The sequence below is a fragment of the Cherax quadricarinatus genome, chromosome 59, assembly GCF_038502225.1.
Source record: "Cherax quadricarinatus isolate ZL_2023a chromosome 59, ASM3850222v1, whole genome shotgun sequence".
In the NCBI taxonomy this organism is placed as follows: domain Eukaryota; kingdom Metazoa; phylum Arthropoda; class Malacostraca; order Decapoda; family Parastacidae; genus Cherax; species Cherax quadricarinatus.
This window is the reverse complement of record NC_091350.1, coordinates 13,147,192-13,173,033: the sequence shown is the minus strand read 5'-3', so window position 1 is coordinate 13,173,033 and position 25,842 is coordinate 13,147,192. Positions and strand designations below refer to the sequence as shown.

At 40.7% G+C, this 25,842-nt stretch overlaps 1 protein-coding gene across 1 annotated transcript in view; it reads right to left on the bottom strand.

Annotated features, from left to right (window-relative positions):
* Positions 1-2,132: 2,132 nt before the first annotated feature.
* The window catches only part of LOC128698800 (cyclin-dependent kinase 5), a 34,229-nt gene continuing 10,519 nt past the window's right edge, over positions 2,133-25,842 (bottom strand). The window contains exons 4-7 of the mRNA XM_070097739.1: positions 21,027-21,114; positions 16,892-17,063; positions 9,845-10,056; positions 2,133-2,506 (exon numbers count right to left, since the gene is read on the bottom strand). Coding sequence (XP_069953840.1) covers positions 2,408-2,506; positions 9,845-10,056; positions 16,892-17,063; positions 21,027-21,114 — 571 coding nt within the window. The 3' untranslated portion in view covers positions 2,133-2,407. The remainder of the gene's footprint in view (positions 2,507-9,844; positions 10,057-16,891; positions 17,064-21,026; positions 21,115-25,842) is intronic.

Genomic DNA, 25,842 nt, shown 5'->3' with positions numbered 1-25,842 from the left:
AAGAAGAAAATTAAAGGTGAATACAGGAAAGAGTAAGGTTATGAGGATAACAAAAAGATTAGGTGATGAAAGATTGAATATCAGATTGGAGGGAGAGAGTATGGAGGAGGTGAACGTATTCAGATATTTGGGAGTGGACGTGTCAGCGGATGGGTCTATGAAAGATGAGGTGAATCATAGAATTGATGAGGGAAAAAGAGTGAGTGGTGCACTTAGGAGTCTGTGGAGACAAAGAACTTTGTCCTTGGAGGCAAAGAGGGGAATGTATGAGAGTATAGTTTTACCAACGCTCTTATATGGGTGTGAAGCGTGGGTGATGAATGTTGCAGCGAGGAGAAGGCTGGAGGCAGTGGAGATGTCATGTCTGAGGGCAATGTGTGGTGTGAATATAATGCAGAGAATTCGTAGTTTGGAAGTTAGGAGGAGGTGCGGGATTACCAAAACTGTTGTCCAGAGGGCTGAGGAAGGGTTGTTGAGGTGGTTCGGACATGTAGAGAGAATGGAGCGAAACAGAATGACTTCAAGAGTGTATCAGTCTGTAGTGGAAGGAAGGCGGGGTAGGGGTCGGCCTAGGAAGGGTTGGAGGGAGGGGGTAAAGGAGGTTTTGTGTGCGAGGGGCTTGGACTTCCAGCAGGCATGCGTGAGCGTGTTTGATAGGAGTGAATGGAGACAAATGGTTTTTAATACTTGACGTGCTGTTGGAGTGTGAGCAAAGTAACATTTATGAAGGGATTCAGGGAAACCGGCAGGCCGGACTTGAGTCCTGGAGATGGGAAGTACAGTGCCTGCACTCTGAAGGAGGGGTGTTAATGTTGCAGTTTAAAAACTGTAGTGTAAAGCACCCTTCTGGCAAGACAGTGATGGAGTGAATGATGGTGAAAGTTTTTCTTTTTCGGGCCACCCTGCCTTGGTGGGAATCGGCCGGTGTGATAATAAAAAAAAATAATATTTAGTGTGTAAATGCACAGTTTTCTTTGGCAATTTTTAGGTTTCACCATTAATATCAATTAATTTTATCTGGAAATTTCCAAAGCAAAATCAAATTTTAATCAATAATTTTACTTGTGGATCCAATGTTTACTGATACAAGACTAGAGAAATAATTACAGGTATCTGTCCAAAATATGCATAACTCAAAATGGAATAGCAAGATTTGTTTGATGTCTGAGAGTTGTATGGTTATAAAGTGGTTACTGGAAAGTCCATCATTTGAACTCTAAGATTAACAATTTCTTCTCAACATTACTGTTCAAATATCCCTGTTAGTTCTAAGTAGCACTAATTTTTAGACACTTTATCTCATGCTTTTCCTCTGCTTCAAAGTCACTTGGTCCAGTTGTAGGCACAGATGTATTGTGAGTTTTAGAAACAAGACAATCAAGAGGCCTCAAAACTGCTTCAATAAGCCTATGTTTGATCTCTTTCAATACTCTAAACAGAGGGGACAGTGGGAGCAAATGGACAAGGTTCATCATCTTATCCAGACTGCCTTATATAATAATATATCCTCTTTTTTTTGTACCATTTGTTCTTAAAAAGAAATGGAAAGTCATAAAACCACTCTTCACCAGTGCAATAGGCAGGCTAACTGATGATGAGTACATACAACAACATGACAGTAATATATGAGCAGCAATTAAAATTTTTGTGTAAAAATATTTTAGATTTAGCATAATGTTTCATATATAGTAAATAACTTACCAGGTATAGAGATTAACATTTACACTTTGATGACAAATTGCTAAGTCTTAATTCTATATCCTCTCTGGCAGTAACAGAGTCTAATCAAAATATGGTAAGCATCTAATTAACTTACTACATATATTATAAATTTGTTTTATGTGCATCAGGTTAAGAACATCAACTAAGGCAAATGATAAAACCATGTTTATCACTTTATTGTGAACTTTTATTACCAAGATCACAGATGATGGAATCTTGGTGTGAGTTTCACCACTGGCATAAGTAGAGTGATTCATGCCTTTCATACTGAGGGCTGCGATAATGACCCAAATAACCAATTTTTAGAAGAAGTCCTACACTACGGTGATTGCCAGTAATATCTAAAATAAGGAATCAACCTTACAAAGGTTTATATAAAACAGGTAAGTTCCTGTTAAGGAAATTTACTCATTAAATAATAATACAGTAATAACAGATGTATTGTGAGTTCTGGAAATAACCAATCAGAGGCCACAGGACTGCTTCAATATGCCTATGTCTGATCTTCATTAAATCTCCAATACAGTAATAATACTAATATACTGTAAAAGAGGCTAGAAATTGTCTGTTTCCTACAGATAAGAAGTGAAAAATCTACATGTCAATTTTCTACCATTAAAATGTCTACACACATTACACTGTTTGACACAGACACTGGTTCACTGACCAAACTGTTCATCACCCTCTAAACATTACGTATTGATGGGGAGAGATCAGAAAAGTATGAGTGCAACATGGCATCTTCTGCACTCATCCTCACTGCAGGATTGCAGATTAGTAGCCGCTGAAAAATAGTACAGTTTTAATGAAGACAGACAAGACAAATACAATATAAGAATGTACAAACTAAATTATACAACAAAGAATCTTAAAACTATTACTGATAAAAATAACAATTTTTGGCTGTGTGAGCATCTTAGATCAGAGTGAAAACTGGTGGTTTTTATTTCTTGATGTGCTGTTAAAGTGTGAACAAGGTAATATTTATAAAAGGATTCAGGGAAACTAGTTAGCTGGACTTAAGTCCTGAACGTGGAAAATGCAGTGCCTGTACCCTGAAGGAGGAGGTGTGGATGACACTCACTGTCATTCATTCATTCATTAACTGTCTTCCCAGAAATGTGCCAACATCACAGCTCAGATAACCTTCTGAACTGCAACATTACCACCCCTCTTTCAGATTGCAGGTCCTCTACTTCTTACTGTTTGCTTTGATGAGGAATCAGCACTGCTACAAAAGATTTAGCAAAAAATCATAACTGCACTGAAGCATAGACATATAATATGTTATTCTTATACTACTTAGGATGTGATCTTGGAGGTAGGAAGTAAAATGCTTGAACTTTAAAGGACGGCTGAGAATATGGTTCAAAGAGTTATTTGATGTGATGTCAGTATACTTTTGGAACAGATAAAGAGTGATTGTTTTGTGAATGTGTTTCTTTACTTGGGTCTCCCTAACTTGGTTGGAAACAGGTGATGAGTTAAGAAACCAGTAATCTGTTATTCTAAAGAAGATTGTGACAGAGATAATCTTTGACGTTGGTAATTTATAGGCAGAACAAAAAGAAAACTGCCATACAGTACATTAGAAAAATATATGAAGTGAGTTGTGACATTCAAATTGTACCTTGAAATTTCAGAACCAAAGGAGAAAACACAGCTAACTAGATAATATACAATACACATATTCCAGAGTTCTTTCTTTCAACACACCGGCCGTATCCCACCGAGGTGGGGTGGCCCAAAAGGAAAAACGAAAGTTTCTCCTTTTACATTTAGTAATATATACAGGAGAAGGGGTTACTAGCCCCTTGCTCCCCGGCATTTTAGTTGCCTCTTACAACACACATGGCTTATGGAGGAAGAATTCTGTTCCACTTCCCCATGGAGGTAAGAGGAAATAAACAAGAACAAGAACTAGAAAGAAAATAGAAGAAAACTCAAAGGGGTGTGTATATATATGCTTGTACATGTACATGTAGTGTGACCTAAGTGTAAGTAGAAGTAGCAAGATGTACCTGAAATCTTGCATGTTTATGAGACAGAAAAAAGGACACCAGCAATCCTTTTTCTTTCTTTCAACAAACCGGCCATATCCCACCAAGGCAGGGTGGCCCAAAAAGCAAAACGAAAGTTTCTCTTTTAAATTTAGTAATTTATACGGAAGAAGGGGTTACTAGCCCCTTGCTCCCGGCATTTTAGCCGCCTCTTACAACACGCATGGCTTACGGAGGAAGAATTCTCTTCCACTTCCCCATGGAGACAAGAGGAAATAAACAAGAACAAGAACTAGAAAGAAAATAGAAGAATACCCAGAGGGGTGTGTGTATATATATGCTTGTACATATATGTGTAGTGTTTACCTGGAGTTTACCTGGAGAGAGTTCCGGGGGTCAACGCACCTGCGGCCCGGTCTGTGACCAGGCCTCCTGGTGGATCAGAGCCTGATCAACCAGGCTGTTACTGCTAGCTGCACGCAAACCAACGTACGAGCCACAGCCCGGCTGATCAGGAACCGACTTTAGGTGCTTGTCCAGTGCCAGCTTGAAGACTGCCAGGGGTCTGTTGGTAATCCCCCTTATGTATGCTGGGAGGCAGTTGAACAGTCTCGGGCCCCTGACACTTATTGTATGGTCTCTTAACGTGCTAGTGACACCCCTGCTTTTCATTGGGGGGATGTTGCATCGTCTGCCAAGTCTTTTGCTTTCGTAGTGAGTGATTTTCGTGTGCAAGTTCGGTACTAGTCCCTCTAGGATTTTCCAGGTGTATATAATCATGTATCTCTCCCGCCTGTGTTCCAGGGAATACAGGTTCAGGAACCTCAAGCGCTCCCAGTAATTGAGGTGTTTTATCTCCGTTATGCGCGCCGTGAAGGTTCTCTGTACATTTTCTAGGTCAGCAATTTCACCTGCCTTGAAAGGTGCTGTTAGTGTGCAGCAATATTCCAGCCTAGATAGAACAAGTGACCTGAAGAGTGTCATCATGGGCTCGGCATCCCTCGTTTTGAAGGTTCTCATTATCCATCCTGTCATTTTTCTAGCAGATGCGATCGATACAATGTTATGGTCCTTGAAGGTGAGATCCTCCGACATGATCACTCCCAGGTCTTTGACGTTGGTGTTTCGCTCTATTTTGTGGCCAGAATTTGTTTTTTACTCTGATGAAGATTTAATTTCCTCGTGTTTACCATATCTGAGTAATTGAAATTTCTCATCGTTGAACTTCATATTGTTTTCTGCAGCCCACTGAAAGATTTGGTTGATATCCGCCTGGAGCCTTGCAGTGTCTGCAATGGAAGACACTGTCATGCAGATTCGGGTGTCATCTGCAAAGGAAGACACGGTGCTGTGGCTGACATCCTTGTCTATGTCAGATATGAGGATGAGGAACAAGATGGGAGCGAGTACTGTGCCTTGTGGAACAGAGCTTTTCACCGTGCCTGCCTCGGACTTTACTCTGTTGACTACTACTCTCTGTGTTCTGTTAGTGAGGAAATTATAGATCCATTGACCGACTTTTCCTGTTATACCTTTAGCACGCATTTTGTGCGCTATTATGCCATGGTCACACTTGTCGAAGGCTTTTGCAAAGTCTGTATATATTACATCTGCATTCTTTTTGTCTTCTAGTGCATCTAGGACCTTGTCGTAGTGATCCAATAGTTGAGACAGACAGGAGCGACCTGTTCTAAACCCATGTTGCCCTGGGTTGTGTAACTGATGGGTTTCTAGATGGGTTGTGATCTTGCTTCTTAGGACTCTTTCAAAGATTTTTATGATATGGGATGTTAGTGCTATCAGTCTGTAGTTCTTTGCTGTTGCTTTACTGCCCCCTTTGTGGAGTGGGGCTATGTCTGTTGTTTTTAGTAAATGTGGGACGACCCCCGTGTCCATGCTCCCTCTCCATAGGATGGTAAAGGCTCGTGATAGGGGCTTCTTGCAGTTCTTGATGAACACGGAGTTCCATGAGTCTGGCCCTGGGGCAGAGTGCATGGGCATGTCATTTATTGCCTGTTCGAAGTCATTTGGCATCAGGATAACATCAGATAGGCTTGTGTTAACCAAATTCTGTGGCTCTCTCATAAAAAATTCATTTTGATCTTCGACTCTCAGTCTGGTTAGTGGCTTGCTAAAAACTGAGTCATATTGGGACTTGAGTAGCTCACTCATTTCCTTGCTGTCATCTGTGTAGGACCCATCTTGTTTAAGTAAGGGCCCAATACTGGACATTGTTCTCGACTTTGATTTGGCATAGGAGAAGAAATACTTTGGGTTTCTTTCGATTTCATTTATGGCTTTTAGTTCTTCCCGCGATTCCTGACTCCTATAAGATTCCTTTAGCTTAAGTTCGATGCTTGCTATTTCTCTGACCAGTGTCTCCCTACGCATTTCAGATATATTGACCTCTTTTAGCCGCTCTGTTATTCTTTTCCATCGCCTGTAAAGGGAGCACATGTCTCTTTCTATTTTACATCTACTCCTCCTTTTTCTTAGAGGAATAAGCCTTGTGCATACATCGAGTGCCACCAAGTTAATCTGTTCTAGGCATAAGTTGGGGTCTGTGTTGCTTAGTATATCTTCCCAGCTTATATCGGTTAGGACTTGGTTTACTTGGTCCCACTTTATGTTATGTTTTTGTTATTGAAGTTGAATTTGGTGAATGCACCCTCGTGACTAATCTCGTTATGTCGGTCTGGGGCTCCGCGCATACATGTCTGAACCTCAATTATGTTGTGATCTGAGTATATTGTTTTTGATATGGTGACATTTCTTATCAGATCATCATTGTTAGTGAAGATGAGGTCTAGTGTATTCTCCATTCTAGTAGGCTCTATTATATGCTGGTTTAAATTGAATTTTGTGCAGAGATTTAAAAGCTCGTGTGAGTGTGAGTTTTCATCAGAGCTGCCTCCTGGTGTTATTACTGCAACAATATTATTTGCTATATTCCTCCATTTTAGGTGCCTTAAGTTGAAATCCCCCAGGAGCAAGATATTGGGTGCAGGAGCTGGAAGATTTTCCAGACAGTGGTCAATTTTTAACAGCTGTTCCTGGAATTGCTGGGATGTTGCATCTGGAGGCTTGTAGACTATCACAATGACTAGGTTTTGGTTCTCGACCTTTACTGCTAAAACTTCCACTACATCATTTGAGGCATTAAGCAGTTCTGTGCAAACAAGTGACTCTGCAATGTACAGACCCCCCCCCCCTTTTGCCTGTTCACTCTGTCACATCTGTATAGGTTGTAACCTGGGATCCATATTTCGTTGTCTAAGTGATCCTTTATGTGGGTCTCAGTGAAAGCCGCGAACATTGCCTTTGCCTCTGCAAGCAGTCCACGGATGAAAGGTATTTTGTTGTTTGTTGCTGGCTTTAGACCCTGTATATTTGCAAAGAAGAATGTCATCGGACTGGTGGTATTGTTGGTACTGGGGGTTGGGGATTTTTTTTCCAGCATTAGTATCTGTATCTGTTGGTTTGGAGTGGAGGCCATCGACTGTGGTTCCACTCCAGGAATGACTGGATTTGGTGTACAATTTCTGCCATTTCCTGCCAGTTTTTTTTCCTTCCTGGCACTAAAAAACCTCTCCCTCTTGAGTGGCTGTGGCTACCCAGGTTTTCCCATGGCCTGGATGTTTTGTATCTTTTTGTCCCCTTTAGATGGTGTGCCTGGCAATTTAAGTTATAGCACAGTCTTTCCTGTACTGAAGAGGTACACATTTCAGGGTGAAAAAGCTTACAGGAAGGGAGTTTGCATTTTCCTGTTGTCATATGGGCACGGCATTTTCTAGGGTGGTCATAGTTGCACGTCCCATCTGTTTTTCCAGATTTCCCATTTCTGCAGATACCAAGTGCATAGTATGTGCACAGGCTTGGTTTCCGTTTGCCTTGGGTTTCTGTGACTGTATTCCCTGTTGGTGCATGTTTACCTGTCTTATTCCTATCTTCCCTAGCACCAACAATGGAGCTCCCACCAGTTGTTCTCGGTAATATATCTTCACTATTGCTAGTGGAGTCCTCTTGTTTGCTATTTCCTGTTGTATTTCCTGTTTGCAATATTGGTTTTATCTTATCTTTGACTACACTTGTTTCCCCACTATGGCTCCTGTCCCCTATGAGGTCATTTACATGCATTCCTTCCTGCGTATAATTCCCGACTACCTGGACAAAATCTCCAGCTTCACCATTACCGTCTCCCAGGACAGCACCTCCAGCTTCACCATTACTGTCTCCCAGGACAGCATCTCCAACTTCACCATTACTGTCTCCCAGGACAGCATCTCCAGCTTCACCATTACTGTCTCCCAGGACAGCACCTCCAGCTTCACCATTTCTGTCTCCCAGGACAGCACCTCCAGCTTCACCATTACTGTCTCCCAGGACAGCACCTCCAGCTTCACCATTACTGTCTCCCAGGACAGCACTATCAGCCCCACATTTACTGACTACCAGGACATCACCTCCAGCCTTACAGTTTCTGACTACATGGCCAGTATCAAGGGCAGTACCATTCAGCCCAGACTTTTTATGTTCCCATCTGTTGTAGAAAGCTTCCAGGTTGTCTATGAAAGCAGCTTTGATGTTATCCTCTTTTAATACCCTTGTGATTTTAGTCCACAGATTTATCTCCTTTGGGCATACCCAAAAACACTTCCCTGTTTTAATACTGCTTGTAGCTAGTTCTTGGATATCTGCACAAGGGGCGTTACACCAATTTCCACAAAAATGACAATTTATCCATGTGGAAGCCCGTTTGTTTGATTTATTGCAGACTACACACAGCTTCATAATGATTTGAATGGTTGATTTACTGTAATTCTACTAGCAACCTCTTGAATACTCTATTAATAACCTCTTTAAGTAAAGCTCTAGCTATCTGTATTTCTATTTCTAACTGTACTTTTATATCAGGACAGCTTACCGGAGTACGCTCCTGGAGTTTGTTTTATATTTATTGTTTGTGTTTATAAGGGCGCCTACAACCCCATCCGTTTACAGTCTGCTTTATTGTCCAACGAATCCGTTTGAAACCGGCCAAGGGTTCGACCAGTCGAGGGTTCGGTCCAGTCGAGGGTTCGGAGCCAGTCTGATCTGATCAGTGGGTCACTTATTTAAAACATACTGGTCGGTGATTTGGGCTAACACATGAAGGATCTACTGGAAAATTCTACCCGAGTAATATGTTATTTGATTGATACAAAAGTATAACTTGCATGTTGAAGAAACCGGTGACTGCTGGCAACTCCTACAGTGACGAACGGTCGAGCCTCAACCCTTGTTTATCAATCGCTGTATCTAGCTTTTCTAGTTTTTTTTTTTTTTTTTGGCCTCCACCACAATAAATGCTATATTATCACTATAGTTGACTGGTGGAAATTTTGGAGGAGGGACACTTTTTCTGTAGTAATAATTGCTTCTCGTTGTGTATATTGCGACCGCTGGTAACTACAGGTTATATGAAATTCACAGTAACATCTGGTATTTCAAGAAAAAGAAACTAATGAAAGTCACTCCACTCCACTAAGTACCATTATAATACTGGTTAGTTGCTACTACAGCACTGTATTCTGCTATTCACTGGTATCACTAGATTATATGCGAGTACACTAGCAGGCCAGGAAGATTATTAAAAACAGCTGACCTGTGGTAAGTTTCTGGCGACTTCTGGCACCTGCCTCTATAGGCTTATCACTTTATTTACAAATTCATCTGTTTTCAAATGATACTTTAGCCTTTATCATCTATATACTAGGGAGCCACTGTAGTATACACTATAATACTATGTATACACAATGCTATCAGGGAGACTTTCTTTCCTCTGACAAGAAAAGTTTAATTATTATTATTTTTTCACACGGCACCCAGGCCTATGACTCCCCTCTGGTAGTAAACTCTGCTAGGTAGTGCACACTAATTCTCCTTTTTTGACTCAGTATATAATGTTTTCCGCAAGACATACCTGAAATCTTGCATGTTTATGAGACAGACAAAAGACACCAGCAATCCTACCATCATGTAAAACAATTACAGGTTTTCGTTGTACACTCACTTGGCAGGAAGGTAGTACCTCCCTGGGCGGTTGCTGTTTACCAACCTACTACCTATGTGTAGTAACATACCTGTAATAAATCTCTTCCTTTACTGCTGAGTTTTGGACAAACTTGAGCTAAGGTCATGGTGGGTTGGTAGAGGGGAAATGTTTTGTAGTCGGGTAGTGAGTTCATCCCTGGCCACGTCTCCTCAGTAGGAGTCCCCAAAAGTTTGAATATACGCTTTACCTGGTCATCGACGTCACTTCCTGGGAAAAGCGGTCGTCCAGCATTTGCTAATTCTGAATCACAAGAAAATGTTACATGAAATATAGTCCTTATTTATAAAAAAAGATTTACACTAGAAAATAGGATTTTTATAACAAGTTTACAAATATAACAAAATTATAATATCACTACTGTGGTAAGACTAATGAGTTTGCATTTCTGGCAAGACAGTTATAGGAATGATGGTTTATACAGTAGACAATCATTTAACAGGGTAGTTACGTTCCTGAAAATGCCGTGCTAGGTAAAATCGTGTTAGGGTTATGTTCCTGGGAGCCCCCCAAAAGCCAAACAACTTTTTTTTAGACCAACACATCTTACAAAAATAAAAGTGAATATGTAATTGTAGTTCATTGTTGTGATATATTACTGCTTAAGACTACAAATGCAATAGAAATAATAGCATTTCTTACCTTACACTGTGGGTAATGGTGTTTGTGGATGATTGTGAAGAGAGTGGATATGGATTTTGTGGCCCTACTGGGCTGAGGTGGATGGTTGTTGGTTGTCGCCAGAAGTGGATGGTTGAGGTTCTGGTACTGAAGTCGATGGTTGTATTGGAGTGTACATAAATTCTGTAATGGATCTCTGGGCTCTTTTACCCTGCAGTACATTATACAGCTGACAGTAAGGCATCATCAGCTGGTCTAGACCCCGTTTCAAAGCACTGCTTCTAGATTTGTCAGGGTCCTCTTCAGTGAAAAAGTCTGCAACTTTACCAATAATATGGAACTGCTCATGTAACTGCTGCAATGTTAACTGTTTTTCTTCAGGTTATTATTCGTCTTCTGTTATCTCCCTCCCTTGTATCTGTGGATCGAGCTCTGCAACATTTCCTCTGGACTCCTGTCTTCATCATCATTATTTTCTAAGAGCTCATTCACATCTTCTTCATTCATATCTTCAAAACCATCACCTGGTAATCTTGCCAGCTGAACAATTTCTTGAACCTGATTCTCAAGCACGGGAAAAACCAGTGAAAGAATCAACTACAGAAGGCCATAACTTTCCCCAGCCTGCATTTAATGCCGATTGGGGCACTTCATTCCATGCACTTCTAGCATAGCTGATAGCATCTGCAATGTTAAGTTTATTCCAGAAGCTTCGTACTGACAAGTTGGAGTCAAAGTCCATTAATGCAACTAGTTTTCTCATAACTTTTTTTTTTGTGTAGCTACATTTATTTATTATTTTATTTATTATCACACTGGCCGATTCCCACCAAGGCAGGGTGGCCCGAAAAAGAAAAACTTTCACCATCATTCACTCCATCACTGTCTTGCCAGAAGGGTGCTTTACACTACAGTTTTTAAACTGCAACATTAACACCCCTCCTTCAGAGTGCAGGCACTGTACTTCCCATCTCCAGGACTCAAGTCCGGCCTGCTGGTTTCCCTGAATCCCTTCATAAATGTTACTTTGCTCACACTCCAACAGCAAGTCAAGTATTAAAAACCATTTGTCTCCATTCACTCCTATCAAACACGCTCACGCATGCCTGCTGGAAGTCCAAGCCCCTCGCACACAAAACCTCCTTTACCCCCTCCCTCCAACCTTTCCTAGGCCGACCCCTACCCCGCCTTCCTTCCACTACAGACTGATACACTCTTGAAGTCATTCTGTTTCGCTCCATTCTCTCTACATGTACGAACCACCTCAACAACCCTTTCTCAGCCCTCTGGACAACAGTTTTGGTAATCCCGCACCTCCTCCTAACTTCCAAACTACGAATTCTCTGCATTATATTCACACCACACATTGCCCTAAGACATGACATCTCCACTGCCTCCAGCCTTCTCCTCGCTGCAACATTCATCACCCACGCTTCACACCCATATAAGAGCGTTGGTAAAACTATACTCTCATACATTCCCCTCTTTGCCTCCAAGGACAAAGTTCTTTGTCTCCACAGACTCCTAAGTGCACCACTCACTCTTTTTCCCTCATCAATTCTATGATTCACCTCATCTTTCATAGACCCATCCGCTGACATGTCCACTCCCAAATATCTGAATATGTTCACCTCCTCCATACTCTCTCCCTCCAATCTGATATCCAATCTTTCATCACCTAATCTTTTTGTTATCCTCATAACCTTACTCTTTCCTGTATTCACCTTTAATTTTCTTCTTTTGCACACCCTACCAAATTCATCCACCAATCTCTGCAACTTCTCTTCAGAATCTCCCAAGAGCACAGTGTCATCAGCAAAGAGCAGCTGTGACAACTCCCACTTTGTGTGTGATTCTTTATCTTTTAACTCCACGCCTCTTGCCAAGACCCTCGCATTTACTTCTCTTACAACCCATCTATAAATATATTAAACAACCATTGTGACATCACACATCCTTGTCTAAGGCCTACTTTTACTGGGAAAAAATTTCCCTCTTTCCTACATACTCTAACTTGAGCCTCACTATCCTCGTAAAAACTCTTCACTGCTTTCAGTAACCTACCTCCTACACCATACACTTGCAACATCTGCCACATTGCCCCCCTATCCACCCTGTCATACACCTTTTCCAAATCCATAAATGCCACAAAGACCTCTTTAGCCTTATCTAAATACTGTTCACTTATATGTTTCACTGTAAACACCTGGTCCACACACCCCCTACCTTTCCTAAAGCCTCCTTGTTCATCTGCTATCCTATTCTCCGTCTTACTCTTAATTCTTTCAATTATAACTCTACCATACACTTTACCAGGTATACTCAACAGACTTATCCCCCTATAATTTTTGCACTCTCTTTTATCCCCTTTGCCTTTATACAAAGGAACTATGCATGCTCTCTGCCAATCCCTAGGTACCTTACCCTCTTCCATACATTTATTAAATAATTGCACCAACCACTCCAAAACTATATCCCCACCTGCTTTTAACATTTCTATCTTTATCCCATCAATCCCGGCTGCCTTACCCCCTTTCATTTTACCTACTGCCTCACGAACTTCCCCCACACTCACAACTGGCTCTTCCTCACTCCTACAAGATGTTATTCCTCCTTGCCCTATACACGAAATCACAGCTTCCCTATCTTCATCAACATTTAACAATTCCTCAAAATATTCCCTCCATCTTCCCAATACCTCTAACTCTCCATTTAATAACTCTCCTCTCCTATTTTTAACTGACAAATCCATTTGTTCTCTAGGCTTTCTTAACTTGTTAATCTCACTCCAAAACTTTTTCTTATTTTCAACAAAATTTGTTGATAACATCTCACCCACTCTCTCATTTGCTCTCTTTTTACATTGCTTCACCACTCTCTTAACCTCTCTCTTTTTCTCCATATACTCTTCCCTCCTTGCATCACTTCTACTTTGTAAAAACTTCTCATATGCTAACTTTTTCTCCCTTACTACTCTCTTTACATCATCACTCCACCAATCGCTCCTCTTCCCTCCTGCACCCACTTTCCTGTAACCACAAACTTCTGCTGAACACTCTAACACTACATTTTTAAACCTACCCCATACCTCTTCGACCCCATTGCCTATGCTCTCATTAGCCCATCTATCCTCCAATAGCTGTTTATATCTTAACCTAACTGCCTCCTGTTTTAGTTTATAAACCTTCACCTCTCTCTTCCCTGATGCTTCTATTCTCCTTGTATCCCATCTACCTTTTACTCTCAGTGTAGCTACAACTAGAAAGTGATCTGATATATCTGTGGCCCCTCTATAAACATGTACATCCTGAAGTCTACTCAACAGTCTTTTATCTACCAATATATAATCCAACAAACTACTGTCATTTTGCCCTACATCATATCTTGTATACTTATTTATCCTCTTTTTCTTAAAATATGTATTACCTATAACTAAACCCCTTTCTATACAAAGTTCAATCAAAGGGCTCCCATTATCATTTACACCTGGCACCCCAAACTTACCTACCACACCCTCTCTAAAAGTTTCTCCTACTTTAGCATTCAGGTCCCCTACCACAATTACTCTCTCACTTGGTTCAAAGGCTCCTATACATTCACTTAACATCTCCCAAAATCTCTCTCTCTCCTCTGCATTCCTCTCTTCTCCAGGTGCATACACGCTTATTATGACCCACTTCTCACATCCAACCTTTACTTTAATCCACATAATTCTTGAATTTACACATTCATATTCTCTTTTCTCCTTCCATAACTGATCATTTAACATTACTGCTACCCCTTCCTTTGCTCTAACTCTCTCAGATACTCCAGATTTAATCCCATTTATTTTCCCCCATTGAAACTCTCCTACCCCCTTCAGCTTTGTTTCGCTTAGGGCCAGGACATCCAACTTCTTTTCATTCATAACATCAGCAATCATCTGTTTCTTGTCATCTGCACTACATCCACGCACATTTAAGCATCCCAGTTTTATAAAGTTTTTCTTCTTCTCTTTTTTAGTAAATGTCTACAGGAGAAGGGGTTACTAGCCCATTGCTCCCGGCATTTTAGTCGCCTCATACGACACGCATGGCTTACGGAGGAAAGATTCTTTTCCACTTCCCCATGGACAATAGAAGAAATAAAGAAGAACAAGAGCTATTTAGAAAAAGGAGAAAAACTTAGATGTATGTATATATATATGCATGTGCGTGTCTGTGAAGTGTGACCAAAGTGTAAGTAGGAGTAGCAAGATATCCCTGTTATCTAGCGTGTTTATGAGACAGAAAAAGAAACCAGCAATCCTACCATCATGCAAAACAGTTACAGGTTTTTGTTTCACAGTCATCTGTGACTTAATAACTCCCCGATCCAGTGGATGAATTAGAGACGTATTTGGAGGTAAGAATACAACTTTTACATGTGCAGTCACATCCAGCAAAGCTTGTGGATGAGTATGGGAATTATCAAGAATGAAGAGAGCCTTGAATGCAAGGTTCTTGCTGTGCAAGTAAAACTTGGCTTCAGGAATAAAGTGATGCTTAAACCAGGCAATAAATATTTCCTCTGTCATCCATGCTGACTAGTTTGACCTTCAAATTACTGGTAAGGTTTTTATCTACACTTTTCAAAGCACGAGGATTCTTAGAGCGGTAAATAACCCTGGGCTTGCACTTGAAATCACCTGATGCATTACCGCAAAGGAGCAAGTTGAAGCGATCCTTTGCTGTCTTGAAGCCCGGTGCACTTTTCTCTTGCTGACTGATAAAAGTTCGTGTTGGCATTTTCTTCAAAAAAATGCTCGTCTCATCAGCATTAAATACTTGATGTGGCTCATAGCCACCCTCAGAAATAATTTCCTGTAATTCAGCAGGGAAATTACTTGCTGCTGTATGATCAGCTGAAGCACTTTCACCAGAAAACTTAATATTATGCAACTTAAAGTTTTGGAACCAACATGTGCTAAACAAACACTTGTTTTCAGGCCTTCCTTATCACACACTGCTTTGAATAACTGTAAGGCCTTTTCCCTAATTAGGTTGAAATTAAGTTGTGCACCTTTCTTTGCCTTTTGTTCGATCCACTCAAGCAACAAGTTTTCTGTTTTGTTTACTTGTTGTGATCTACGTGTCATTCTTTTCATGAGATGACATCTTGGGTTATTCATTACACAAGCTCGTATATTCACCTCATTCTTTCTAATTGTACAAACTGACACTTCATGAAGGCCATGGGCCCTCGCTATATCCACCACACGTGAGCCACTCTTAAGCTTATCTAATATCTCGATTTTCTTTGTAATTCTTAGACGTACATGCTGCAACCTTTTCTTGCCACTTTCAGCAACACTCATATGCCTACTAGGTGCCATGATTGCTCGGCAGATTTAAGATATGGCAATTAAAATAAATATCTAAACAAACACAGCAAGCTCCCAGAAGATCGTTCTATACGCTATGAGCCGAACTGAAGGCTAGGAGGGTGGTGAGGGTGGGTGGCTCAGGGTGGTGGGGTTGGTGGTAGGCCTCCCCTATTGACTCAATGGTGTAGCCCACAGCCAATCCCGTGGGTGACTGCGGGCTCAAAATTTTTTCCCCTCCTGCAAACTGAACCGTGTTAAATTAATTTTATGAAGTGTTAAATAATATTGTGCCATAATTCTTCAATCGTGCTACATCTGAATCGTGCCAAATAAACTCGTGCTAAATGATGGTCTACTGTATGTACAGCCTCTCTTCACTTAACCCCTTAACTGTCCAAATGTAGATCTACGTTCTCTCGCCCAGCGCTCTGAATATTTTGAATTTTTTTTTTTTTTAAATAAAGAGGATTTACACCCTCAGTACTTTATTAATATCACCTTTATTTGTCCCCATCATCCACTTATACACCTCGATGATATCTCCCTTCATTCTACGTCTCTCCAGAGAGTGGAGATTCAAGATTCTAAGTCTATCTTCATATGGGAGATTCCTTATACAGTAAATCATTTTAGTCATTCTTCTCTGTATGTTCTCCAATGAGTCTATATCCATCCTGTAGTACGGAGACCAAAACTGAGCGGCATGATCTAAATGAAACGTTACTAGTGATATATAGAGCTGTAAAATAACTTTTGAACTTCTGTTACTTACACTTCTTGAAATAAATCCTAGTAATCTGTAAGTACTAGTTTTCAAACAGAGTTGTGGATGTGTGGAATGGTCTTCCGAGTAGGGTGATCAAAGTTACGACCTTGGATAGCTTTAAAAAGAGATTGGACAAATATATGAGTGGAAGGGGCTGGGTTTGATTGGTGTCATGGGTACGGGAGTAAATTCTTGGGTAGTTTAAGGTAGGGGTGGTTTTGATAAGGACCTGCTTCGTATGGACCAATAGGCTTTCTGCAGTGTTCCGCCATTCTTATGTTCTTATGTTTAGCTACTACACATTAGTCAATATACACAACAGTACTGGTACCTTACACACGACTCACCAGCAAATATGCAGCCAGCAGACCACATATCAATTGAGGTGTTGTAAAGCTTGGCACCAAACAGGACATCTGGTGGCCGGTACCACAAAGTCACCACCTCCGCTGAGTAGCATCGTACTGGAATGCCAAAGGCTCGAGCCAAGCCAAAATCTGCCAGTTTCAACTCTCCATTCTACAACATTTATAAATTATATTTCTTAGTATTTTTTAAAATAATTGTCCTGCAAAATTAGTCGTGTCTAACAGTACCAAAAAAAGATGAAAAACAAACACATGTAGGGGGGTATACTGAACATATTTTTTTACATAAGAGAGACAGAAAAGGGAGAAACATGTTGGTTAAATTGTGCTCAAGTACTGCACTGTAATAACCAATTAACCAAGCTTAAAAAGCATGTGACAATTCTTCTACTGTGCTTAGCAATGTGTGCTGTATGCAATGGGTACATAAGCTGTGTAGTAGTACCATAATTAAAGGACAGTAAATAAATTTATATTACATAGTATATGGATTTGTCAGTTAAAAATAGGAGAGGAGAGTTATTAAATGGAGAGTTAGAGGTATTGGGAAGATGGAGGGAATATTTTGAGGAATTGTTAAATGTTGATGAAGATAGGGAAGCTGTGATTTCGTGTATAGGGCAAGGAGGAATAACATCTTGTAGGAGTGAGGAAGAGCCAGTTGTGAGTGTGGGGGAAGTTCGTGAGGCAGTAGGTAAAATGAAAGGGGGTAAGGCAGCCGGGATTGATGGGATAAAGATAGAAATGTTAAAAGCAGGTGGGGATATAGTTTTGGAGTGGTTGGTGCAATTATTTAATAAATGTATGGAAGAGGGTAAGGTACCTAGGGATTGGCAGAGAGCATGCATAGTTCCTTTGTATAAAGGCAAAGGGGACAAAAGAGAGTGCAAAAATTATAGGGGGATAAGTCTGTTGACTATACCTGGTAAAGTGTATGGTAGAGTTATTATTGAAAGAATTAAAAGTAAGACTGAGAATAGGATAGCAGATGAACAAGGAGGCTTTAGGAAAGGTAGGGGGTGTGTGGACCAGGTGTTTACAGTGAAACATATAAGTGAACAGTATTTAGATAAGGCTAAAGAGGTCTTTGTGGCATTTATGGATTTGGAAAAGGCGTATGACAGGGTGGATAGGGGGGCAATGTGGCAGATGTTGCAGGTGTATGATGTAGGAGGTAGGTTACTGAAAGCAGTGAAGAGTTTTTACGAGGATAGTGAGGCTCAAGTTAGAGTACATAGGAAAGAAGGAAATTATTTCCCAGTAAAAGTAGGCCTTAGACAAGGATGTGTGATGTCACCATGGTTGTTTAATATATTTATAGATGGGGTTGTAAGAGAAGTAAATGCGAGGGTCTTGGCAAGAGGCGTGGAGTTAAAAGATAAAGAATCACACACAAAGTGGGAGTTGTCACAGCTGCTCTTTGCTGATGACACTGTGCTCTTGGGAGATTCTGAAGAGAAGTTGCAGAGATTGGTGGATGAATTTGGTAGGGTGTGCAAAAGAAGATTTTATTATTATAATCAAAAAGAAGCGCTAAGCCACAAGGACTATACAGCGTGCAAAAGAAGAAAATTAAAGGTGAATACAGGAAAGAGTAAGGTTATGAGGATAACAAAAAGATTAGGTGATGAAAGATTGAATATCAGATTGGAGGGAGAGAGTATGGAGGAGGTGAATGTATTCAGATATTTGGGAGTGGACGTGTCAGCGGATGGGTCTATGAAAGATGAGGTGAATCATAGAATTGATGAGGGGAAAAGAGTGAGTGGTGCACTTAGGAGTCTGTGGAGACAAAGAACTTTGTCCTTGGAGGCAAAGAGGGGAATGTATGAGAGTATAGTTTTACCAACGCTCTTATATGGGTGTGAAGCATGGGTGATGAATGTTGCAGCGAGGAGAAGGCTGGAGGCAGTGGAGATGTCATGTCTGAGGGCAATGTGTGGTGTGAATATAATGCAGAGACTTCGTAGTTTGGAAGTTAGGAGGAGGTGCGGGATTACCAAAACTGTTGTCCAGAGGGCTGAGGAAGGGTTGTTGAGGTGGTTCGGACATGTAGAGAGAATGGAGCGAAACAGAATGACTTCAAGAGTGTATCAGTCTGTAGTGGAAGGAAGGTGGGGTAGGGGTAGGCCTAGGAAAGGTTGGAGGGAGGGGGTAAAGGAGGTTTTGTGTGCGAGGGGCTTGGATTTCCAGCAGGCATGCGTGAGCGTGTTTGATAGGAGTGAATGGAGACAAATGGTTTTTAATACTTGACGTGCTGTTGGAGTGTGAGCAAAGTAACATTTATGAAGGGGTTCAGGGAAACCGGCAGGCCGGACTTGAGTCCTGGAGATGGGAAGTACAGTGCCTGCACTCTGAAGGAGGGGTGTTAATGTTGCAGTTTAAAAACTGTAGTGTAAAGCACCCTTCTGGCAAGACGGTGATGGAGTGAATGATGGTGAAAGTTTTTCTTTTTCAGGCCACCCTGCCTTGGTGGGAATTGGCCAGTGTGATAAAAAAAAAAAAAAAAAAAATGGGGTTGTAAGAGAAGTAAATGCGAGGGTCTTGACAAGAGGCGTGGAGTTAAAAGATAAGGAATCACACATAAATTGGGAGTTGTCACAGTTGCTCTTTGCTGATGACACTGTGCTCTTGGGAGATTCTGAAGAGAAGTTGCAGAGATTAGTGGATGAATTTGGTAGGGTGTGCAAAAGAAGAAAATTAAAAGTGAATACAGGAAAGAGTAAGGTTATGAGGATAACAAAAATATTAGGTGATGAAAGATTGGATATCAGATTGGAGGGAGAGAGTATGGAGGAGGTGAATGTATTCAGATATTTGGGAGTGGACGTATCAGCGGATGGGTCTATGAAGGATGAGGTGAATCATAGAAATGATGAGGGGAAAAGGGTGAGTGGTGCACTTAGGAGTCTGTGGAGACAAAGAACTTTGTCCTTGGAGGCAAAGAGGGGAATGTATGAGAGTATAGTTTTACCAACACTCTTATATGGGTGTGAAGCATGGGTGATGAATATTGCAGCGAGGAGAAGGCTGGAGGCAGTGGAGATGTCATGTCTGAGGGCAATGTGTGGTGTGAATATAATGCAGAGAATTCGTAGTTTGGAAGTTAGGAGGAGGTGCGGGATTACCAAAACTGTTGTCCAGAGGGCTGAGGAAGGGTTGTTGAGGTGGTTCGGACATGTAGAGAGAATGGAGCGAAACAGAATGACTTCAAGAGTGTATCAGTCTGTAGTGGAAGGAAGGCGGGGTAGGGGTCGGCCTATGAAAGGTTGGAGGGAGGGGGTAAAGGAGGTTTTGTGTGAGAGGGGCTTGGACTTCCAGCAGGCATGCGTGAGCGTGTTTGATAGAAGTGAATGGAGACGAATGGTTTTTAATACTTGAAGTGCTGTTGGAGTGTGAGCAAAGTAACATTTATGAAGGGGTTCAGGGAAACAGTGATGGAGTGAATGATGGTGAAAGTTTTTCTTTTTCGGGCCACCCTGCCTTGGTGGGAATCGGCCAGTGTGATAATAAAAAAATAAAATAAAAAAAATAAATATTTCATTAGAATTTTCATGAATTTACTTAATAACTAATATCTTACATATTTTTTATATGTTTTGTTTTTCTTTGTATTATAGTACAATATACAGTAGTATTAGTATATTATTAAAATGATTTTTAAATTTTTGGTCAAAAAATTAACTGAATGAAAAGAATTTCCCATGACAAATTCTCCACTCAAGGAAATACATCTGTGACTCTTTAGGATACTACACAAAATTTTCAGTTCTTCAGATACTTTTATAAAGCTCTTATACTTTATTTGTATATTTTTTAACACACCTGCTATTTCCCATGAAGGTATAGTGATCCATCAAAGGAAGACAAATTAACCATTTCTCATTTCTTACCTGTCTTTCTAGTAGTGCAAGGACATTACAGTTTAAATGAACCACTGAATATCCTCACCCATCCCTCAGAACTAAAGTCTGCTTAGAGGGTTTCTCTGAATCTCTTCGTAGTTGTTTCTTTGTTTACACTCCAACACCACAGCAAATCTCAAAAACCCCTTGTCTTCACTTTTTCTGACTTAACATGCTCAGGTATGCTTACTGGATGCTCATTCCCTTACCTTATTTATGAGAAGATTTTGGGGTTTGAGATCACGATGAAGTACATTTCTACTGTGACAAAATTCTAACCCTCTCAGCAGCTGGAACCTGAAACAGCCAAAGTAATATTTAATACTGATTCAGAAAATTACTATTTTTACATTCATGAGGAATTACTAAACCTGAAGGGGCTATACAACACCTAGGAAAGGGCAGGCACTCAGGTTTGATCTGGGGAAAGGCAGCTTTATCTCCTTGGAGTAATCACAACAGCTATTCCTCATCAAAGCTGGGTGATCAAAGAAAAACACTTATCATTCCCTAGTGGTCCTCTTAGAAGTACATGGACATAACATTTTAAAGAATCAACCAACCTGTCACACTGCAGCTCATCCCTCAGAATGTAAGCACCATACTTCTCTCCCCTGGCTAATTGGTTTACCTCTAGAAATTAATCGACTAATATCCACTCAAAGAGTACATTAAAGCCCAAAAACTGCATTTTCCACATACTCTAATATAACATACAGTATGCCTGCTGGATGCTCATGCCCATACCTCTGAAAATCTCCCAGTTTTTCCTGGATTGTCCCAACACTTTTTCATCTACCCTCAAATAAATACGTACACCCTTTTGGTCAGCCAGTCTTCTTCCATCCATTCCAAATTTCAAAACTACCTCAATAATTCCTCCTTCTCTCTCTAAATATTATTATTATTATTATTTTTTCAACACACTGGCCGTTTCCCACTGAGGCAGGGTGACCCAAAAAAAGAAAACACTTTAACCATCATTCACACATAATCTGTATTTTTTTTTTTAACACGCTGGCCATTTCCCACCAAGGCAGGGTGACCCAAAAGAAAGAAAAACTCCAAAAGAAAGAAAAAAAACTTTCATTATCATTCAACTCTTTCACCATCACTCATACATAATCACTGTCTTTGCAGAGGTGCTCAGATATGACAGTTTAGATAGTCACTCCAAACTGCCAATATCTCAAACCCCTCCTTGAAATTGCAGGCATTGTACTTCCCATTTCCAGCACTCAAGTCTGGCTAACCAGTTTCCCTGAATTCCTTCACAAAACATTACCCTGCTCACACTCCAACAGCTCATCAGGTCCCAAAAACCATTTGTCTCCATTCACACCTAACGCGCTAACGCACTCTTGCTGGAAATCCAAGCCCCTCACCCACAAAACCTCCTTTACCCCTTCCCTCCAGCCTTTTTGAGGGTGACCCCTACTCCGCCTTCCTTCCCTACAGAATTACACGTTCTCCAAGTCATTCTACTTTGTTCCATTCTCTCTAAATGACCAAACCACCTCAACAACCCCTCTTCAGCCCTCTGACTAATAGTTTTAGTAACTCCACACATACTCCTAATTTCTACAGTATGAATCCTTTGCATAATATTTAAACCACACATTGCCCTTAGACAGGAAATCTCCACCACCTCCAGCTGCCTCCTTGCTGCAGCATTTACAACCCAAGCTTCAAACCCATATAAGTGTTGGTACCACTATACTTTTGTACATTCCCTTCTTTGCCTCCATGGATAAAATTTTTTGTCTCCACAGATATCTCAATGCATCACTCACCTTTTTTCCTTCATCAATTCTATGGTTAACCTCATCTTTCATAAACCCCTCCGCTGACAAGTCAGCTCCCAAATATCTGAAAACATTCATTTCTTCCATAATCCCATATATTACTAAATTTAAAAAAAAGACTTTTGTTTTTCTTTTAAGGCCACCCTGCCTTGGTGGATACGGACATGAGTCCTTGAGGTGGGAAGTACAATGCCTGCACTTTAAAGCAGGAGTTTGGGATATTGGCTGTTTTGAGTGACATCTACACTGTCATATCTGGGCATCTCTGCAAAGATTATGTTTGAATGATGGTGAAAATGTTTTCTTTCTTTTTTGGGTCGCCCTGCTTCACTGGGAGAAGGCCGGCGTGTTGAAAAAAAAAATACATACACACACACACACACACACATAAATATATATTTTTTTTTTTTTTTTTTTATTATCACACCGGCCGATTCCCACCAAGGCAGGGTGGCCCGAAAAAGAAAAACTTTCACCATCATTCACTCCATCACTGTCTTGCCAGAAGGGTGCTTTACACTACAGTTTTTAAACTGCAACATTAACACCCCTCCAACAGTTCGTCAGGTCCCAAATACCATTTGTCTCCATTCACTCCTATCGAACACGCTCATTCACGCCTGCTGGAAGTCCAAGCCCCTCGCCCACAAAACCTCTCTTACCCCTTCCTTCCAACCTTTTTGAGGACGACCCCTACCCCACCTTCCTTCCCCTACAGATTTAAATGCTCTCCATGTCATTCTACTTTGATCCATTCTCTCTAAATGACCAAACCACCTCAACAACCCCTCTTCAGCCCTCTGACTAATACTTTTATTAACTCCACACTTTCTCCTAATTTCCACACTCCGAATTTTCTGCATAATATTTACACCACACATTTTCCTTAGACAGGACAACTCTACTGCCTCCAACCACCTCCTCGCTGCTGCATTCACAACCCAAGCTTCACACCCATATAAGAGTGTTGGTACTATACTATACTTTCATACATTCCCTTCTTTGCCTCCATAGATAATGTTTTTTGTCTCCACATATACCTCAACGCACCACTCATCTTTTTCAGACAGATGTATGAAGGATGAGGTTAACCATAGAGTTGATGAAGGAAAAAATTTGAGTGGTGCATTGAGGTATACGTGGAGACAGAAAACATCATCTATGGAGGCAAAGAATGGAATGTATGAAAGTATAGTAGTACCAACACTCTTATATGGGTGTGAAGCATGGGTTGTAAATGCTGCAGCGAGGAATCAGTGGAGATGTCCTGTCTAAGGGCAATGTGTGGTGTAAATATTATGCAGAGAATTCGGAGTGTGGAAATTTGGGGAAGATGTGGAGTTAATAAAAGTAAGAGTCAGAGGGGTGAAGAGGGGTTGTTGAGGTGGTTTGGTCATTTTGAGAGAATGGATCAAAGTAGAATGACATGGAAGGCGCATAAATCTGTAGGGGAAGGAAGGTGGGGTAGGGGTCGTCCTCGAAAAGGTTGGAGGGAGGGGGTAAAGGAGGTTTTGTGGGAGAGGGGCTTGGACTTCCAGCAAGCATGCGTGAGCATGTTAGATAGGAGTGAATGCAGACGAATGGTGTTTGGGACCTGACGAGCTGTTGGAGTGTGAGCAGGGTAATATTTAGTGAAGGGATTCAGGGAAACCGGTTATTTTATATAATTGGACTTGAGTCCTGGAAATGGGAAGTACAATGCCTGCACTTTAAAGGAGGGGTTTGGGATATTGGCAGTTCGGAAGGATATATTGTGTATTTTTATATGTATATACTTCTAAACTGTTGTGTTCTGGGCACCTCTGCAAAAACAGTGATTATGTGTGAGTGAGGTGAAAGTGTTGAATGACGATGAAAGTAGTTTCTTTTTGGGGATTTTCTTTCTTTTTGGGTCACCCTGCCTCGGTGGGAGACAGCCGACTTGTTGAAAATAAAAAAAATTCAGGGAAACCGGTTATTTTTATATAGCCGGACTTGAGTACTGGAAATGGGAAGTACAATGCCTGCACTCTAAAGGAGGGGTTCGGGATATTGGCAGTTTGGAGGGATATGTTGTGTATCTTTATACGTATATGCTTCTAAACAGTTGTGTTCTGGGCACCTCTGCAAAAACAGTGATTATGTGTGAGTGAGGTGAAAGTGTTGAATGATGATGAAAGCATTTTCTTTTTGAGGATTTTCTTTTTGGGTCACTGTGCCTCAGTGGGAGATGGCCAACTTGATAAAAAAAAAATATATATATATATATTTATATATACATATATAAATATATATATAGTGTATAGTTCCTTTATATAAAGGGAAAGGGGACAAAAGAGATTGTAAAAATTATAGAGGAATAAGTTTACTGAGTATACCAGGAAAAGTATACGGTAGAGTTATAATTGAAAGAATTAGAGCTCTAGTAAGACAGAATGTAGAATTGCGGATGAGCAAGGAGGTTTCAGAGTGGGTAGGGGATGTGTAGATCAAGTGTTTACATTGAAGCATATATGTGAACAGTATTTAGATAAAGGTAGGGAAGTTTTTATTGCATTTATGGATTTAGAAAAGGCATATGATAGAGTGGATAGAGGAGCAATGTGGCAGATGTTGCAAGTTTATGGAATAGGTGGTGAGTTACTAAATGCTGTAAAGAGCTTTTATGAGGATAGTGAGGCTCAGGTTAGGGTGTGTAGAAGAGAGGGAGAATACTTCCCGGTAAAAGTAGGTCTTAGACAGGGATGTGTAATGTCACCATGGTTGTTTAATATATTTATAATTTATAGATGGGGTTGTAAAAGAAGTAAATGCTAGGGTGTTCGGGAGAGGGGTGGGATTAAATTATGGGGAATCAAATTCAAAATGGAAATTGACACAGTTACTTTTTGCTGATGATACTGTGCTTATGGGAGATTCTAAAGAAAAATTGCAAAGGTTAGTGGATGAGTTTGAGAATGTGTGTAAAGGTAGAAAGTTGAAAGTGAACATAGAAAAGAGTAAGGTGATGAGGGTATCAAATGATTTAGATAAAGAAAAATTGGATATCAATTTGGGGAGGAGGAGTATGGAAGAAGTGAATGTTTTCAGATACTTGGGAGTTGACGTGTCGGCGGATGGATTTATGAAGGATGAGGTTAATCATAGAATTGATGAGGGAAAAAAGGTGAGTGGTGCGTTGAGGTACATGTGGAGTCAAAAAACGTTATCTATGGAGGCAAAGAAGGGAATGTATGAAAGT